General features: G+C 37.2%; 1 protein-coding gene across 7 annotated transcripts; it reads left to right on the forward strand.

The window, feature by feature from the left end:
* Positions 1–179: 179 nt before the first annotated feature.
* On the forward strand, positions 180–10,553 carry LOC307153308 (uncharacterized protein). 7 transcript variants are annotated; one of them, XM_079862675.1, is made up of 18 exons: positions 180–532; positions 1,388–1,450; positions 1,557–1,621; positions 1,715–1,830; positions 1,919–1,979; positions 2,283–2,484; positions 2,578–2,658; positions 2,747–2,800; positions 2,888–3,043; positions 3,128–3,567; positions 4,283–4,672; positions 4,853–5,434; positions 5,514–6,123; positions 6,341–6,414; positions 6,663–6,824; positions 7,965–8,125; positions 8,378–8,468; positions 8,553–10,553. In XM_079862675.1, exons 4-18 carry the CDS (start codon positions 1,810–1,812, stop codon positions 8,645–8,647), a joined length of 3,180 nt encoding a protein of 1,059 aa, XP_079718801.1. In that variant the 5' UTR covers positions 180–532; positions 1,388–1,450; positions 1,557–1,621; positions 1,715–1,809; the 3' UTR covers positions 8,648–10,553. The 7 variants fall into 7 exon arrangements, with proteins under 7 accessions (XP_079718801.1, XP_079718802.1, XP_079718797.1 ...); XM_079862676.1 differs by having other exon boundaries at positions 6,341–6,399; XM_079862671.1 differs by having other exon boundaries at positions 184–532; positions 1,407–1,450.
* Positions 10,554–20,049: the final 9,496 nt, after the last annotated feature.

Genomic DNA, 20,049 nt, shown 5'->3' on the forward strand with positions numbered 1-20,049 from the left:
TTAAGAAATGTAAAAATGATTTAAAAATGTAGTCAGAGATATGTGAGGGTATATTTTATCCGTTTTATTTGAATTATTAATTTATTTTAAATCATTTCATCCCATAGTTTACTTGCTGTAGCGTAGCTGTGAGACACTCCATGGCACTAGGTGGCAGCATTTCATTGTGTGTCTTCCTGCCGCACAGGAAGAAAATTGAGCGGGAGAATTTGTGTTGTTGTTGTGGGCCAAATACAGTGACGGACTCTGAAAGATATTAATGCTTTGTGTGGGGTATTGACATTTTATTAATTAATTTCTCTGTTGTTTTGAACGTAAAACTATCGTAAATGTAACAGGAATACATTAGCATCGAGACTTTCAAATTGTGTAAACAAAGAAGAGTGTAATGTAATCGGCGAATGGCGGTCAGCTACCAGTAATGGGCATGTTGATAGTAAAACGAATAATTGGACTATTTGCGGGTTTATGAGCTTCTCTGGCGGACACACAGTCTCTGTAACCGGGGGTGGACTTCAACACGATGTCGCAGGTCAGTAACGTTAGTTACCAGTGTACTTAATGAACAAAATCATCGTTGTTTGTAGCAACCGTCTGTGGCAGAGTCTCAGTGGCTGCGTTCAAAACCTAGTGAGCTCCCTACCTAGACAGCATCTTTGGGCATCATAGGTGCTCAAAATTCTCTCTGAGTAAGCAGTGCACTAGGTTTTGAGACAGAGCCAATGTCTAGTAAGAAACGAAAGTAGATGTGAAGTGACAGTTCAGACTGATATAAAATATCTGTTATATACACTGTATATTACCGTTCAAAATATAGGGCCAGTAAGATTAAAACACCGAATACCTTTAGGACACATTAAATTGATCAAAAGTGGCAGTAAATATGTTCACACTGCTACAAAAGATTTCTATTTCATATAAATGCTGTTCTTGAGAACTTGCTATTCATTGAAGAATCCTGAAATATCACGGTTTCCCCTAAAATATTAAGCAGCACAACTGTTTTAAACATTGACAATAAGACATTTTTCTTACACACCAAACCAGCATATATTATTTCTAAAGGATCATGTGACATTTGAAAATTCAGCTTTGCCATCACAGGAATAAATTACGTTTTATTTTACAATATATTATAGAAAACAAGTTATTTTAAAATTGTAATAATATTTCACAAATATGGCAAATATTTTATTATCACACAAATATTTATTTTTTGATCAAATAAATGCAGCCTTGGAGAACATAGGAGGCTTCTTTCAAAACCCCCACTCTTTTGAATGGTAGATAAATGGATAGATATAGGTGTGAATTTTATGATAAATGTTAATGTGTTTTATATGTTATTTATTTATGTATTTTTTCCCCTTCATATGAACTTGTGAAGTTTGAATCAATTATTTCAGGTCAAAGCCAAAAAGAAACTTCATTATTTCCAAAAACAGGAAATGTAAGTAATGTGCCACTTTCAAAACATCTGTATTGGATTAGGTTAATATATCTTAACAAGCTCAAGTAAGAGGCACATTTCATTACATGTTGCTGCTGATTTTCAGAGCCCATTCTAAACTCAAGGATGTCTTCACCTTGCCTGACATTGACACTCTCTTCGATGACATTGGTAATTATATTCTTACATTCACCTCATTGCTATCTCATTTTTTTCATGCCATTCATTGTGTGAAACCATATTCCATGTTGTTGTTATTGGTAGATGCTGACTCTGAGCTGGGTTTGCCTCTGCTTCCTCCATTGCCCAAAAGCACTGGTGTAAATGGTCAGAAAAAAAGCTCATGTGATCCAAAAAAGATGAAGGCATCATCTAAGAAGGTACGCATGGATTGAATCATCAGAAATCAGTCTGTTCTCATTGCCACAATGTGATTTTGATTGTTAATCAGATGACTCTGATTGTCAGGTACACAAGGATTCTTTGATCCAAGAAAATGGCATTCAAGAGGATGAAATAATTGATAGAGGTAACCCTACATCCACAAAAATCTCTTATCAGTTGTATTATCGTGAGTAATTTCCTGCTATTATTGCCGATCATCTTTAAAGAATGTTTAACATTTGATTGAAAAAAAAAAAAAAAGAAATCAATTAATAATTTTGGTAATTTAAAACATGTATAAATTAAGATATATTAAATAATAAAATGAGCTATCTGGGCAAGCAGAAAACATCTTTACTTTTGATCCCTGTAATAGAGCTAGTTTTTGTAAAAAAAATTCAGTATATTTCACCACCTTCTTGTCATATTTCTTTCATTCCTTACAAAGAGAGTCCATTTAAAGAAATTGCTCCCATAAAGACGTCCAGCCCTATTGCTTTGGCAACAGAGAGGGATGAGTCCGGGGATGGAGTCAGACCTGTGGCTGATCCTCTTCTCTTTGGAGTTGAGGATGAGGAGCCCATTGGTGGAGACTTAAACAAGGTGCCCTGCATTCAGCAGTCAGAACCGCCGAAGGAATCCCTCTATGAGTAAGAATAAAAGAGTCTGATAGCTGGTGTTGTATTGTTTTGTATTGTTTTTTTCATTACATAACTGTTCTGTTATTTTTTCTGCTCTGAAAGGGATAGCGGGTCTCTGGCATCACCACCAGAAAGGCTTGAGTTTAGAAAAACTGCTAAATCAAATGCGGGTTCCTTTTTAAGGTCAGTTATTAATGTATAACAACAGCATTGTACATCTGCATCTTTTATTTTTATAATAAGAAATATAACCTTAAATTGTATTTGTTAGTATGAAGCTTGCAAAAAACACTAAAACTCCAGAAAAGAGGGAAGACATAACAATGTAAGTTAACTTACATTTTGTAATGTTAAAACTGAATTGTTCCTGCAGATTTCTTAGTGAATCTTCTTCTTTTTTTTTATAATTAAGGGATAAAGATCCTGGTCAGCTTTCTCCTGTTTTGGTTCGGAAGAGTGAACAAAAACTTCGGGTGCAGAAATGCAGAAATCAAGTGATGGAGGATCCAGGCAAAGGATTGTCTTTCCAGCAGAAGCTTAAAAAAGCCATGATGCCTAAATCCCCATGGTGAGTTTAAATGTGACGTTCTGAACATAAACCACATGCGCCGTTGTTACTTTCTTGTAACACATTTCTTATTCCATTGATAAGTTCCAGGAAACGTGCAGCAGTTCCAGCTCCTCCACCTGTAGATTTAGAGGAGGACTTCATGATCCTGGACGATGAGGCCCCTGTTCTTTTCATCATCCCTCGCAAGGCAGAAGTCAGCAGGAACAAAAGACCTGTCCCAGCAGACACTGCAAAGGAGAATGTTCTTACAGAGCCGCACTCCACAGATCAGCTCCCGCAGAGTGAAGCGGAGACGAAAAATCAGCATGGGACGGATGCTAAAAGAAACAAAGCACAAAGCGAGTCTGGTAAACAAAAACCAAAAGGAAAACATGGAAAAGCTTCAAAAAAGAGTGGTAAAGACTCTGTGACTCATGATGGTGTAGAGGATGGAGCAGACCCTGTAACCGAAGCACATGAGGACAGGGTTTGTGATCAGACCTCTTCTCAAACTGTACAGGGACACAAAGAAGTACAAGCAGGTAAATCACACTTTTACCAAATCTTTATAATATCTTATAATATTATAATCTTAGATTTATGATGTAAAAAAAGGCAGTATAGGCTACTTGATCAGTGCAGCCAGCGCACATGCAGTGTAGTGTTAATTTTGTTAGCTGTTTTTTTTATTTAGTCTTAGTCCTGTGTCAAATTTACTTTTTAGTTTTTACAATATTTATTAAACCTTGACCTGTTTTTGTTGTCAAGTTTTAGTCAAATGAAGTCACATTTTCTTAATGCTTCATAATGGTTAAGATGATAATAATGATCATTTTGCTTAAAGTTGTAATCACAATTCACAATGATTGTTGTCATTTGAGACATTTAATTTTTACATTTCATCAGAATTGTTGCACTTTCACCTATAAACACAAACCCGTACACATGCTTTATTTCACCTTATCTAGTTTCCTGATTTATTATAGACTTTTTATCATATAAATTAAAATTAACAATTGTGTAATCTACATTATGAAAACTTTACCGTAAAGATTACATTCATAAGTGCACAAATAAAATTTTTTTCATACTGTATTAGTGCATATACTTTATCACTACATTTATATTTACATTCATAAAACATTGATGGAGAAGTATTTATATTATTTATAAAATATTGATGGAAATGGAAGATTAAGTGATATATTGAAAAAAGTTTACACGTCGTTATATTTGAAATATTGCTTTGTGTGATAGTTACAGGAAAGAAACGGGCAAACAGCAAAGCACCTGAGCCAGCTGAACTTTCTGATAAAGATGAAACGGATGCAGGTGGCAACCAAGAAGTTCCAGTTCCTGTGTCTAGAACCACAAAGAAATCCTCAAAAACATCTAAGCAGGAGAGGTCAGGGTCAAATGCGAAGAAGGAATCTATTAAAGTCACTGCTGCAGCAGCTCTTCACTCCACAAACTCTGTGAAATCCAATAAAAATAGAAAGAACAGCAAAAAGGAGGAAACTGTCTCTAAGACAAAGAAACGAACTTCTAAACAACAAATAGAGTTGGAACAGATAGATCCTTCCTGTGATGAGCAAGAGCATGAACCTCCACCTGCCCTCAATGAGCAAGAGGAGGAACAAAGAACAGGTCAGTTCCTCTGGCTTTTGCTTAATTATGCTGTGCATCGATAATTATGAAGCAGAATTATGTCATTTTGGTTAGACGGGCATCTAACACTCCAGACTCACAGATTATGCATCCCTGACAACCACCAGTCTTGTGTTGCAGAAAACTTACAATCTTTTCTGTTTTGTTTTTACATTGTAGCTGTGAATAAACAATCTTCCACCAAGAAAGATGCTGTGGATCCAGCCAAAAAACAGAAGAAAAAAGTAACGCAAAAGCGGGAACAAAAACCAAAGGATCCACCAACAAATGCATCTGACATTTCGTCAGACAGTCCTCTGTTTGCCAAGAGGAAAAGGAAACCTCCAGGAGCATGGTGGCTCTCTAGCCCAAATGAAAGTAGCACAGAGCTTCAGCCAACGCAGGTGTTGGGTACGGCACAAGGGCTGAAAACCAGTACAAAAATGTCAACGAAGCAAGGAGCTGCTGTTGATTCTGAAGAAACACAGTCTCTCAGGCCTGCCCAGGGGAATCAGAAGAAACCAAAAACTCTCAATGTGTTGAACGATGTGAAAAAGTTGATTGCAGGTGGCGATGGACATGATACTGGAGCTGAGCAGAAGACCGCTAAGAAGACAGGTGGTCGAAGGAAACCAAAATCTGCAGCCACTCAACCTCAAGTGGCATCACCAGCTCATGTGTCAGGAGAGGAAGTGGAAGCTTGTCCGAATGAGATTAGTCCAGAATTCTGTAGTCCTCACAGACTGCACAACGTCCTACCAGGTAAACTCATTCCCAAACAGCTTTTACTTTGTATGATTGAAGTTTTTGAACTAACCCTTTCTTCCGATAAATAAAACAGGTGAGAAGAGAGTGTTTGACTGGGTTTACTCAAAAGAAAATGGCTCTGCACAGAAACCACCTTCCTCTTCTCTTCGAAGACCAGAGAGTTCTGCATCAGACAACTTTCCACAGAAAAGACAAAGAAAAGCTCCGTCCAATTGGTGGGAGGCGCCGCAGTCTCAGGAACCAGCTGATGATCTTCCACCACCTCGCAGTCCCCCCCCACAAAAGTCCAAACTATCAAAAACTCCTCTTCGTGGTGCATGTAATAAGGAGGGAAATTCAATAAAATTGCAAAAAACTAAAAATCGCTTAAAAAGAAACATAGTCAACACACCAAAGTCAATTAAACGATCTTTGGCCTCAATGAATGCAATTTTTGCTTCTGAAAAACCTGAAAGTTTGGTAAAAAGTGGACAACGGGGCAGAAAACAGGGACGCAGAAACCTTCTTCACTCTCTTGAGGACCAGTCAGATCACTCAAGTGAGAACGTGGCCCAAAGTGATCAGCTGCAGGGAAACAGACGCGCCTCCTTTGGCTTCACCAGTGGTGTTACCGTGGAGCCGCCAGGGACCAGAAACAGAACGAGTGTCCGAGTATCCAGTGGACCCAACACTTTATCTGATGTGTAAGTTGATTTATAAAATGCAGATGTATGTCTGGCCTAAACAAATGCTATTTGCACCCGAGTGTTAATAATAAAGATGCAGATCTGCAGTGTATACAGTAGTGTCTAACCCCTGCACCAGACCATTGGGATAAAAATAACTCTTGTGAGGTCAGTGCACAATGTCACTGTTTAAAATTCTGTGCTTCAGGTCTGAGTTTTTGCTTTTTTTGTGTAGTGACGTTGAATTCAGAAGTGGGCCGTCATCAATGCTTGAGCTTCAGCAACATGATGAAGGTGATGATGATATTGGTGAGAATTCATGTGCGATGTATTTTAAATCTGCAGTGTGTCATTTCTGTGCAACTAAATGGAATTGCAAAATAGGTTTACCAAACACTCCCAAGCGTTCAAACTCATACGACCGGTTGAGCCAATGTTACTCTGTTGTGCCTCTAAAACAAACAATAATTTGAAAGTTCCACAGAACCAAGCGTTTTTACACTTAGCAATTTAATAGCTTTAACAGCACGATTTGTAACTAACTCCTTTTCTTTCAGATTTGCCGTCGTCTAGGGTGACACCCCATGTGCGACAGGCTGCACGGGTGTTGGCGCACTGTGATCTCTGTGGGCCTCCATTGCAGCCAGTTGTCTTGGAAAATGAGGACTGGGACAACCTACATGTTTGGTTCTCTCACTTGTGGCCCCCAGCCTCGAAAAGTAATGACATTACACTCACAAATAAATCAACACGCAAGACTATTTTACATATCAGGTGTAGCCATGTTACAGGGACACATTGCCTGAACAGCCTTGTGTTGAATGACATATTCATGGGCACGATAGTGACAGGACAGGAGCTCCCCCTTATTTGGGCCTGAACCTGGAAACTTTGTGGTTGGCTGAGTTGGCTGATTATTACATAACTACAATCATTAATTAACATACATACTTTTTGTTTAACAGTTATTTTTGATTGTCTAAACATTAGAAGCCTTTTGAAATCCATACAGATTTTTACTTCCAAGTGCTGAAGTACAAAATGCTGGAAACTAACTTAAATTACAGCTTGTTTAAATGGGACTTATTCCCATGAGTTGACCTCTTCACTGAGTTGGGAATGTGCTTCCATGGAAATATGGTGCAGAGAAGAGATGTTGCTACAAGTGGGAGGGAAAATTATTTTGAATAAAGATTACGAGGGCACATTCATTTTTATCATTCATAATGAATACTGCAGTGTTCTATAACGAAAAAAGAATGGTCAATTTTGATTTCATGGTCGAATACCATAACCATAGATCAGTCCATTGATGGCTTACTACCATTGTTCGGTCAGTGTAACTATGGTTTTAACAGTATTCAGCTATATTATTTCTAAAACACATTTAGAAACTAAAACTACAACCAAGGTATTCTTCCCGAATCGAATTCCTACTGTTAAATTGTCAATAAAAAGGGTGTTGCTATGTAGTTTGAAAAGCATTTGAGTTTACATGTGACCTTTTTTCTTCTCTTTTCCTTGTCATTACTGTTTATGATGCTGTGGCTGTCCAGCTGCTTGATATGTTTGACTTCCTCCACAGCGCATTAAAGTAGAAAATTCTCAGTAGGATTCAAATGCGTCATGCAGTGCACCACACAGATAATTGGTCCTCGCTCGCTGTGAGGTTTGGTGCGAAGCACATTTAATGCTTATCACATAAAACATAAAAGCCCAGGATGTGAGACGAAGACACAATCATACTGTCGGCAGAATATAATTACATATGCGTTTTGCAGCATGTATTTTTGCTTATTTTCAATGAGAAAAATGTTTTATATAGCTTGTTCATGTGCAGGTTTTTTTTTCCTTTCTAGACGGACGAGTTATTAGTCCTGATGACTTCCACTGGCACTCCCATGGAGGCCGAGCAATAGGTCACGCGGTTGACCTCCAGAGCCACTCTTTCTCACACGGAAAGATTCTGCTGGGGTCGTTCATGAAGAAACCCTCACAGGTGGATCATGATATGGTTACTGTGAGTAGAAAGTGGTTTTTTTAAATCTCAGTTATTTGCGTAACCGGAATAGTGTATTGTAGCCATTTGAGATCTAATTGTAAAAATAAGTTCATGAGAAGGTTACATGACATGTTTAAAACCCCTTTCTGCCCTTTTGACTTTTATGATCATCCCAAGCTGCCCAGTTTGATCAATAATTATCTGCAAGTAATTTATGTTTACATTTACATTATAGAAAAAGTTAACCTTACTGTGTTTCTCTTTAATAAGGTATTCAGCATCATCTCAAGTTGTGTGCGTGTTGATATTGATGGTGTAAAGTCTGTCTACAATTGTGGAGAAGTGTTTATGATACCCTCTGGTGAGTGAAAACTTATTACTAAATATTAATTACTTGTACATGTGTTCTTGATTTCCTCAATTTTATTTTATTTTTGTGTTACAGGACAAGCGTATAGCATCCACAACCTGTGTCAGGAACCTGCAGTGCTGATTTACCACAGGACACTGTCGATTGATACGACGAGCGGATTGACATGATGTCTTCCTTTGAAATATTCAGCTGCAGAAGTTTTTTAAAGATAAAATTGTAGATTTTCTTTCAAAAAGTCTTACACATGCAGTTGTTTGGCAAAGCTCAAAAACAAAGCTAGTTGTTTTTTGTGTGTAAATAGCTTAAAGAAAATTTCAACATTGAAGAGACAGTAAAACATGATTTTATGATGCTATAAAAAAGCTTTTCAAAACCATGGTCTTATTAATATGTTTCCTCTCGGAATGCACCTCTAGTTTTTGTGAACATATTTGTTGGGTGGTCAGCAGGGGTCAGCAGATCCTTTACTATATTATATTACTGTTGCATGTCCAACTCGTTTTTATACTCAGAAGTAGTGCTGTTTATTTGAAAAAACTCAATTCATTAGTAATAATTCCATCAGGGTAATCTCGTGTGTGTGTGAGTTCACTGCATTCGTTTTTGTAATATTGATATGAACTCTTCCTCTGCCCAATTTGGGAATGTATTTATGTATAGACCTGTAAGAAACATGTTTGTTTGAATGTTGCTGTGTTTAAAGCTTGTCATTCCTTTGATGTTCCATCAATCCTGAAAGAGCAATGAGGTGCAGATGCTGCCATATCACTAATATGCTTTTTTTTTTTTTTTACAAAGTAAAATTTTATTTGAAAGAAGCAAAATGGATACCAACAGTTATCAGATGTTTCAGTTTTTATTTAAATTATCTTTATAGATAGATGCTTGAGACTTTCATTCTCATTTTTGTCTAACATTCACTTTAGCGTACTCACTCTAAACCCATTTTGTAAAGACCTGGGGACCTTTTATCGTTTAATAATGCAACATGCTTTTCACCTCAGACATGCATTAGGAACAACATGAAAAATATAAGAACAGCTTTTCATAGCAAATCATGACACTTTAAACAAATTTATCCCTTGGCCATAAGACACCACTTAGAATATTTTACACAAGTGTGATACTGATAACACAGACTTTTTGTTTATAAAGATAATACATTATTTTTGCTTTTAACAGCCATATGGTTCTAGTTAAGATGCCCCCATCCTTCTACGGAGATTTTCAAACCAGTTTACACAAAAGCCTCTTTCATTGTGTGCCTAAAAAGAGAAATGGTTTGTTTACCACGAATTCCAGTAAATTCAGGATTACTTTGTCCAATCAAATCTTTAGTGAAGGTTGGAAAAGTTTCAGTTAACCACTAAACCAGTCATACTTTGTTACAGTTTAATCATTGAATCCTTAATCAGGAGAAAGGTGAAAAGGTCGGCAATATACTGCCTCGCTTGGAATCATGCTGAAATAACATTAGCTACATACATCAATAATTCATTATCTTTATCTCACAAGTCCACCTGTGGATCCAGTCTTTCTGCTTTAAGGGAATCATTTTTCCCAGAGGAATGAGTATATTCCTGGATAAACACATCAGTGAGCTTTTTGATGTCAAGAGCAAGCATGTCAAACCAATGCCTTCTTAAATGATTAGCAGTGTTAAATGAAATGACTTTCCATATTTCTAATTGACTTTTGCGTCTGGCTAACTGGAAAATGGCAAATGTTTGTATCCTGTTGTTGATGCATACATCTGGTATTCCTCATGCATAGAGACCCACAAGGGTAGCTTAATGAAAAAGGTAAGGTGCTTTTCTTAAGTGTGCAAAATATTGCTTATCTTAAAGTTATAATCTGGACTGAGGGCTTTCATGAAGAGCCTCTTGAGTTGATCTTTTCTCCATGTATTCACAGTCTAAATGTAATTAAGTTCCTGAGGAACTCTAAAATTAAATCAAAGACAACTAGCCATGGGCTGAAAGGGGAAAACAACTCAAAGCTGGTGAGTTTTCAGTAGTTTCATAAGCTTGTGGAGGCACTCTAGGCTTAATGCATTAAAACGCTGCAACCCTTTCCCTCGCTTGGTAACATTGATTACTGTGCTCTCACATTTGTGGTGCTAAGTGAATCTGAGTGCAGATGGATGAAGGATTTGGTTCAGGGTAGAGAGAAGCTCTAAAAGGGTACCAGACGCAAGGCGACAGTGAGTTGTAAATTCTAGGGGTGAATTATAAATGTGGAGGAGGACAAATCGCTGCTCCCCAAAGAACATTTCCAAAAAACTAGAACTTTGGCAGGGTAAAATCCTGATAAAATTGAATAAAGGGGTCATTAGATGAGAGTTTTGCATAGTTTTGTTGTGTTAGCTACATTTTAATTTTAAAATGGGGGGGGTAGTTAATATGTCACTACTAAGTCATGCAACTTTGTTAACCTTTAGTTAGACAAGTTAATGGTTTAAAATGATGCATTCCTTTTCTGTATGCCAATGTCTATCAAGAACTGTATCTACGATGGCGCTAATCGCAGTGTGATGGTTTTATGAACAGCAAAATTCTGGCCTTGAACGTTATCAAAGGATTTCCAGAGTATAATGTAACTTCCTTCCATTGTTGAAAGATTTTCACTTGGTGCTGCACACATCTGTTAGCTTTAACTAAACACATTAAAATCAAATCAGCTAAACAATGCGGCTCTTTTACTAAAGCGGTCGCTTAGAACTCGACGGCAGACTTGGCAGCATCGAACAAATCAAGGAAATTCCCAATGTCAGACACTTAGCAAGACTGATCTGTTACCCAGATGAATGCTGATTCTTTCTGCTCTTTGTGCTGCAGCTGATTTCTTTTAAGGAAAAAGTAAAATTTGTACCAAAAATGTAATTTTGCTGAGAATTGTACTTTTGCTGTTTTTTTGGATGTAGTTATTTTTACAGTTGTGTGAACTAGCAGAGCAATGCATCAAAGTCAGTGAATATGAGGTTCAAGAGGAAGTGGTGTTATGCTTGTGTTTGTTTAAATATACCTGTATGTAGGACAATGTCAAATTTGTCTCTCATGTTCTGTTGTTCCAGGCAGGCCCGGAGTGTGTAATCGGGAGAATCGGGAGTATTCCCGGTGGGCCGCTTCACTTTTGGGCCGGGGTTTTTTTTTTTTTTTTTTTTTTTTTTTTTTTCACATTTCAATGTCACATCAGTTACATTAGGCAACAAACGTTCCGCATTCTGACACCGCAGCGCACAACTCAGCATGGGTTGTACCATGTGAGGGAGTTCTCCCCTCCCCTCCTATAGAATTGGTTGGGTCCATAGCCCGTCTTTTCAAAACGTTTTCTCAGGGAGGCTACCGCGGCACCGCCGGCGCTTACCGATAGCTGGGCCGGCCGTAACGGTACGCGTCAGGGAGGATGGATGGGAGGAAGAGGCCAGGAGGTATGGAAGCTTTGTTTCCGCCACAGAATAAAACATTTTAAAAGATAATTGCGACTTTTTATCTCACAATTGCGAGTTTACATTAGAAAAAAAAAATCAGAATTGCGAGATATAAAGTCATAATTGCGTGAAATAAAGTCGCAATTGCGTGATATAAAGTCAGAATTGCCTTAAATAAAGTCGCAATTGCATGTTATAAAGTCAGAATTGTGAGATATAAAGTCAGAATTGCCTGAATTAAAGTCGCAATTGCGTGTTATAAAGAATTGTGAGATATAGAGTCAGAATTGCGTGATATAAAGTCGCAATTGTGTGTTATAAAGTCAGAATTGCGAGATATAAAGTCAGAATTGTGTGAAATAAAGTTGCGATTGCTTATTATAAAGTCAGAATTGCAATTTATAAAGTCAGAACTGCGTGAAATAAAGTCGCAATTGCTTATAAAGTCAGAACGGCAAGATATAGAGTCAGAATTGTGTGATATAAAGTCATAAAACGTGTTATAAAGTCAGAATTGCGAAATATGAAGTCAGAACTGCAAGATATGGAGTCAGAATTGTGAGATATAAAGTCAGAATTGCGTGATATAAAGTCGCAATTGCTTATAAAGTCAGAACTGCAAGATATAGAGTCAGAATTGTGAGATATAATTCAGAATTGCGTGAAATAAAGTCGCAATTGCGTGATATAAAGTCAGAATTGTGTGAAAAAGTTGCAATTGCTTCTTATGCTTCTTATAAAGTCTAAGTGAATTATTATTTAACCTTTACATCATTTGTTAACCCATGGTATTAATACAAACTACACAATAGTACGAGCTGAACTGTTGCTTCATTTATCCAATTAAAAAAAAGTGCTAATTTGGAATTCCACCATGGAAAAAGTGGGCCGGTCTTGGGCCTGAAACTCCCGGGCTGAAAAGTGGCCTCACTCCGGCCCTGAAGCTATAGGCCACAAAACCACAGCAACATTTTGATCTCACAGAGATTCTTGATGTGTGACAGAACAATGTTAATGTTTCGAACATGGTCAGCCCTCATTTGCAGGAATTGATCTTGTGTTCTGCAAATCACATTCTTTTACATCCAAATAATCATTTCACAAAAGCTTGTCGTCACTGACAAAAAAAATTATATTTTTTTAAGTCTTTAAGGGGGGCTATTATGATTTTATCCTGGAGGACGATAAAACTGTTGAAAAATCCCACATATCACATGGATATTTGTGATAGTTAGTCTCTGTGAGTGTAAACAGTAACATATAGGACTTTTTTGTTTTCTTCTTCATTAACATTTTTTATTATCAATGAATAGCATATACAACATATCATGATAACACAACTGTAGAAAGTTTCACGTACATTACAACATAACAACAATAAATAAAGAAATATATAAATACTTCTTGTTTTTAGATTTTGAAATTACATCTATACACATTTTACCTTCTTCTCAAACACCGAAAGAGGCTTGTATTTGTAAATTTGCATTTGTGAATGAAATCCCTTGTATCTTATTAAATCCGAATTTTGTCATTGTTTTGGAGCACACTAACTTATAGGCAAAAGTAAGGATAACATATTCATACTAAAAGCCAAAAAACTTCAATTTTTTTTGTTCATTGCCCCGTCAATTTGAAAACTGCTCCATAAATTTCATGTTTTCTTGTCAGTCAAGGATTTGAGATCATTCAGCGGCTCATATATTTAATCACCAACTTTCATTTTTCATATAGTTTCTGTTTGATATTTGAGGCCCCTGGATACTGGATGTTCTCTGAACAGATAAATGCTGACTTTGTATTGTAGGATGACAATTGATTTTCTATTGCTGTTTGGTGCAATTGGACCAAAGTGGACATGAGTCTTCTTGTCCTTGTCGATACAATTGTTGCACCCTATGGTGATGCACAAACTACACCCCTCAATTTCAATTTTTTATCCTGTAGACAAGAAAAAATATTTAAATTAATTTAATAACCTCGGCCAGCCAGCAAGATACAGCCTACCCACCTCTTATCAGAAACAAAGTCAATTACTGAGCTACATGCACACATGCATAATTCACTGCATATCATGATTGTGCACAGCATTGTGCACAGCATCATTCAACTCCTTAGACACCCAGAGAATAAGAAATGATCACACATTTTCACAGTCAATAATACAGACATCAAACTGCAGATTACAAAAGCTGCAGTAATAATTCTCTCTTCACCAAACAGAGGTGGTTATCTAAACTGCCTGGGCTGAAGCTAAACCTTAAAATAAGGTTAATAAGGTCCCAACTTAAAAACAAGAGGGGAAAAGGAAATAAAATAAAATAAAATAAAATAAAAGATCCACTAGCCTTTGGTCAATTGATTTCAACATGAAACTATTCATGAAAATTGAGCCTATTTAGTTTCTTAATACATATTGCTGTTTTATAAAAGAAGATATTCTGAATGTTTCAACTGTTTTTGTCTGTACAATGAAAGTCAGTGGGGTCCAAAACAACAATAAAGCCCACATTGTATGAACATTTTTCATGAAATGAAAATAACTTTTGTATTCAGCAGATGAAAGTAAATCATACAACTTTTGAAAAAAAAAAAAAAAAAAAAAAAGCCTGCCTCAAAAAGAGAATTTGACAGAGCTTGTAATAAAATGAAAACCAACATTGGCTTTACTTTTTGAATAAGTTGAAATGTAAAAGTGTGACGCCGGTTTCACACTGCATGCATTAGCAGAGCGTAAGCAGCGCAGGAGCAGCATATGGTGAGCAGGAGCAGGACACGCGCGTTTTGCTTTCACACTGGCAGGTTTGTCACGCGCGCCTGAACTGCGGGTTTTGTACAGACAGAGTAGGCTACTCTATATAATGAATAAGTTGGCATTGCTTTATTTCGTTTTCAAATACATTTAAGAGAAAATACTTGTCAAGAAGCTATTTTATTAATAATTTCATTTATATAACTTTTGGTTCATCTTTGTTTTTATTGTTCGGGCAACAAGTTTGTTTTTGGACATTTGTTTTCTTATTTAATTGCTGTTGGTCATTTGATTGACTGTTTAAAACACAATATATATATCATCAATGCGCTTTTTGGGTAAAACTGCGGTGTATTTTGGCCATGATCAATGCATAGTCACTTTAATTCAGCGTAAGCGGCGCGTTAAAAATAGACTGGGCGCCGAAACTATCGCGGCACTGCTGTTCCTGCTCTGCTCCTGCTACGCGCTGCCGCGCCGCTTCTGCGTGCGGTGTGAATGCACTCATTGAATAACATGGACGCCGAAAAAAATACGCGCTGCTCACGCGCCGCTGACGCTTGCGGTGTGAAACCGGCGTTACCTGTATACGCCGGTTTCACACTGCATGCATTAGCAGAGCGTAAGCAGCGCAGGAGCAGTGCATATGGTGAGCAGGAATAGGACACGCGCGTTTTGCTTTCACACTGGCAGCGTTTGTCACGCGCGCCTGAACTGCGGGTTTTGTACAGACAGAGTAGGCTACTAATGGATAAGTTGGCATTGCTTTATTTCGTTTTCAAATACATTTAAGAGAAAAGACTTGTCAAGAAGCTTATTTTATTAATAATTTCATTTATATAACTTTTGGTTCATCTTTGTTTTTATTGTTCGGGCAACAAGCTTGTTTTTGGACATTTGTTTTCTTTTTAAATTGTTTTTGGTCATTTGATTGACTGTTTAAAACACAATAGATATCATCAATGCGCTTTTTGGATAAAACTGCGGTGTATTTTGGCCATGATCAATGCATTGTCACTTTAATTCAGCGTAAGCGGCGCAGCAAAAATAGACTCGGCGCCGAAACGATCGCTGCACTGCTGCTCCTGCTACGCGCTGCCGCTGACGCTTGCGATGTGAAACCGGCGTAATAGCTGCATTGGTCTGCTATCAGTGGTTCAAATCTCCGTTACTAACTCTAAAATGAAGTTTTGGAATTGCCAAAATTTGGGATGAGATGCGTAAGAAATTAGTCCACACACACAAGAGCGTTTGAAGGACAAAAACCTGACAAACATCTTGAAATACATATTTGATCAATGTTTTGAGGTGTGGTAACCATAGTTTAAGCGGAGTAATTGACTCCGGGAAAAATAATGCTTTGTGTCGTGGCCGCATTACCACATTGTCAATTATTCCTTACTTATTTATTGTGAAGTATTATTTCATTATAGTTGTTTTAGCACTAATCAGCTTGAGATAATTTCTAAACTGGTTATGTATCTCTTAAGCTTAGTAGTGAAAGTTTTATGAGCAGGATGATAATAACCATATTCATCCGCACAGTCACAGGCTCAAAGCACAACCAAAACAATGTTCTTCCACAAAAAGCATGCAGTTTTGTTTTTAAAGCTGCTAGAAGGCCAAAAGTTACTTAGTGTACCTTTAAATTGATCAGAAGCGTTTATAAAGTTTCTATTTCAAATAAATCCTATTGTTTTGAAATTTCTGCTCATCAAAGAATCCTGAAAAAATGTATCACGTTTTCCACAAAAATATATTAAACCGAATTATTTTCAACATTGATAATAATAAGAATTCAGATTAGAATGATTTCTGAAGGATCAAGTGAAACAGAAGACTGGACTGAAGACTGTCAGGTCAGCAGGAATAGTTTTTGTTTATTGTAATAATTTTGAAATGATTAAATAATAGCCTTGGTGAGCACAAGAGACCTTTTTTTTTTTAACACAAAATTGTAGTTAAAACAAGCCAAATTGTTAATGTTAGCCAAACTGCTAATTGCTATAAGATTGGGGAACCTTCCTCAAACTTGCCAACATAGCATAAGTTTACCCTCTCTGTCCTCAGAGTCTACCTTGTTTCACAAGCTTTGCAAAAAGCCACACCGTTGCTAACATCCTCCCTTCACTTGAATTGTTTTCTGCCTGCTTTTTCTGCCCTAGATATAATCACGCTTACAGCTTCCGTGACTGACAGTGAATTTAAATTCTTATATGTGATACCTCTTTGGTCCCAATTGAGGGTTGGAATATGTTCACTCATACTCTGGTTTTGCATCCTCAGGCGGAGATGCTGAGAAAACGGATGAGAGACTAAACAGTCACTTTCCTGCTTCAATGGCTCTGTCACACACGTGATCGGCACTGATGTACAACCACCCGGGGGGTGAATGACAGAAGGTGTGATCCAGCACCACATATGGGGTGAGGCTGTTGAGAGACTGAGAATTACACATATGTCGGCTTTGTTTGCATGCATTTGGTTCTTAGATTTACTTTTTGATAAGCGTGGTGGCTAATATTGAAAACTGTTTATGCTACGTTTATTTGTCTGTGTTTGCTAGAAATTGTTCTCATACACTTAATCCTAGTCAGCAGGTACAGCTAATCCCCTTATGCGTGGAAGCATGGGAATGAAGTGGGCAGGTGGCAGAAACGTAGACATGCATAAATGCCATCACATCATTCTCTATTCTTCAGCAATCTGACCTTTCCTGTCTGAAGTCATTTTTGCAGAAAGACAGAAAGCCTGGGGTTTACTACATAATATATTTATTACTGTATATATATATATATATATATATATATACACACACACACACACACACACACACACACACACACACACACACACATACAGGGGTCGGACAATGAAACGCCTATATATGTGTCTATCTTTACTGATTTTACATTCCATCAGTAAGAGCAGAGTGTGAAGGTTGAATTAGCAGAGCAACAGCACAGCCGTACATGTAATATTGCAATCCACACAACATAATGGGAGACATATCAGATTTTGAGGACAAATTGTTGATGCGCGTCTCGCTAGCTCATCTGTGTCCAGGACAGCAAGTCTTTGTGGTGTATCGAGAGCTATGGTATCCAGGGTAATGTCGGTATAGGACGTAGTCGATGAGAGAGGAAGCTGTCTTTAAGGGATGTCCACTAACCCGGATTGTATCCAAAAACACATAAAACCACAGCTGCCCAACTCACTGCAGAATTAAATGCGCCCCTTGACTCTCCTTCTTCCACCAAACAGTTTTTTAGGAGCTCCACCGGGTCCATATTCTTCCGAAATCATTCTAATATGCTGATTTGCTGCTCAATAAACATTTTCTATTAGTATCAATGTTGAAAACATTGTATTGCTTAATTATTTTTTTTTTTTTTTGTGTGGAAATCTTGATATTTTTTTTTCAGGATTCTTTGATGAACAGAAAGCATTCATTTGAAATATATATATATTTTTAAAATAACATTATAAATATCTTTACTGTCCTTTTTGATGAATTTAGTGCATCCTAGCTGAATGAAAGTATAATTTTATCAATAAAAAAAAAAATTATTATCAGAAATGCTTTTTAATATTCTACTGCAACCTGTTTATCAATATTTTCATTTTAACACCCAAGCTGAACATTTCCAGATGCTAGAAGGTTCTTTTTTCTGAGAAAGGCTTCCGTCGTCTGAGGTTGCATTGCTGCCTTTGGTCGACAGTCTGAGGCGTTAATTAACAGAGGATTTTTGCATTATTAATAGTGAACAGTGAGTGAAACGACTTTCATTTCCCCTGTGTGCGATATTGCTACAGGGAAGTTTGTTATTACAGAGATCACTAGACTCATGATTCATCCGATCGCAAACTGCTCTGTGTGCTGAGATATTTCCAGTTCCCGCACATTCATATTCACTCTAGCGCCTTGTTTACGAAAACCCTTCTTGTAAAAAAAGTCACCATTTATAGGTGCTTTGAAAAATAAATGACATCTTGCGGTGACGTGAGAGTCACTATCATGGGTTATTGCAGCCCTATTTAATTAACAAGTTGCCCAAGGCCTCTGAAAGTTCAGCCAAGGATATTATTATGAACATCGCTTGAAAGGAAGTCACAGACTGACAGAACACATGACATTTAAACCATGCATGCAGTCAGCCTTTAAATACAATTAGGTATTGATGGCCTTGGTTGCTTTTCCCTTAAAGTATTGTTCATTCAGATATTTGCAACTTAATGAAAATAACTATGATTTGACCCTCAGTTTGGGAAAAAAAAGTGGAAACAGAGGGACGGTAATACACATCCATGGAAGCCCAGCAGATAAGTGGCATCACTGCGAATAAACATTTAAAATAAGCAACAGTCAGAACTGTTTATATAGCCTATGTGACCCTGGACCACAAAACCTTTCACATTGGTCAATTTTCTCAAATTATTTGAATAAAGTCTGAATAAATAAGCTTTCCGTTGATATATGGTTTGTTAGGATAGGAAAATATTTGGCCGAGATACAACTATTTGAAAATCTGGAATCTGAAGATGAAAAAAAAAAAAAAAAAAATCAAAACATTGAGAAAATCGCCTTTAAAGTTGTTCATTTATGTTCACGATTGTGCTGCATTCACTCACAAAAATAAATGTTTTATATATTTACGGTAGGAAATTTCATGGAACATGATCTTTACTGAATATCCTAGTGATTTTTGGCATAAAAGAAAAATCGATAATTTTGACCCAATCAATGTATTGTTGGCTATTGCCACAAAAATGCTGGTTTTGTGGTCCAGGGTCACATATGTCAAAAATATAATCAGAGCATTTAAACGTGCAAAGTTATATCTAATCTGTCAAGACATGCCATGATGAGCTAAAAAAATGCTTGGCATCCATGTAAGGAAGATGTATATAACATTCGATACTCTCGTATTCTTATTTCTGTATTTGGCATTTGCAATTTTCATTATTCTGATTATTTGCTAAGAATTGTGGTTATTTTTACCGCCATTGTTCACATACCCCAATGCACAGCACAAATGATCATAGACAGTCAGGTGTGTTTTCTTTTAAAGGTAGGGTAGGCAATTTTTCATAAACGCTTTTTGTTATTCTGCAACTCTCTTAACATCCTGATAGCTATCAATATTAGAAGTGGTCTAAATATGAAAACATGTATATCTTCTGTGGAAGTCTCAGGACCAAAAAATGTTTGTCCAATCATTGCATTTGGTCCGATGTCCTTCCTGCCTGTCAACATTTGTATTTCCATACCTCCGCACACCTGGTCGGGCAGACATCACACGTCATCAGCACGTTCTGTAAGGCTATGCAGAGTTGTAGACAGACAGTCACCGAGAGCCAAAAAAAACAACACATTCTCATACCCA

Source organism: Squalius cephalus (assembly GCF_949319135.1).
Source record: "Squalius cephalus genome assembly, chromosome: 25".
NCBI classification, from domain to species: Eukaryota; Metazoa; Chordata; class Actinopteri; order Cypriniformes; family Leuciscidae; genus Squalius; species Squalius cephalus.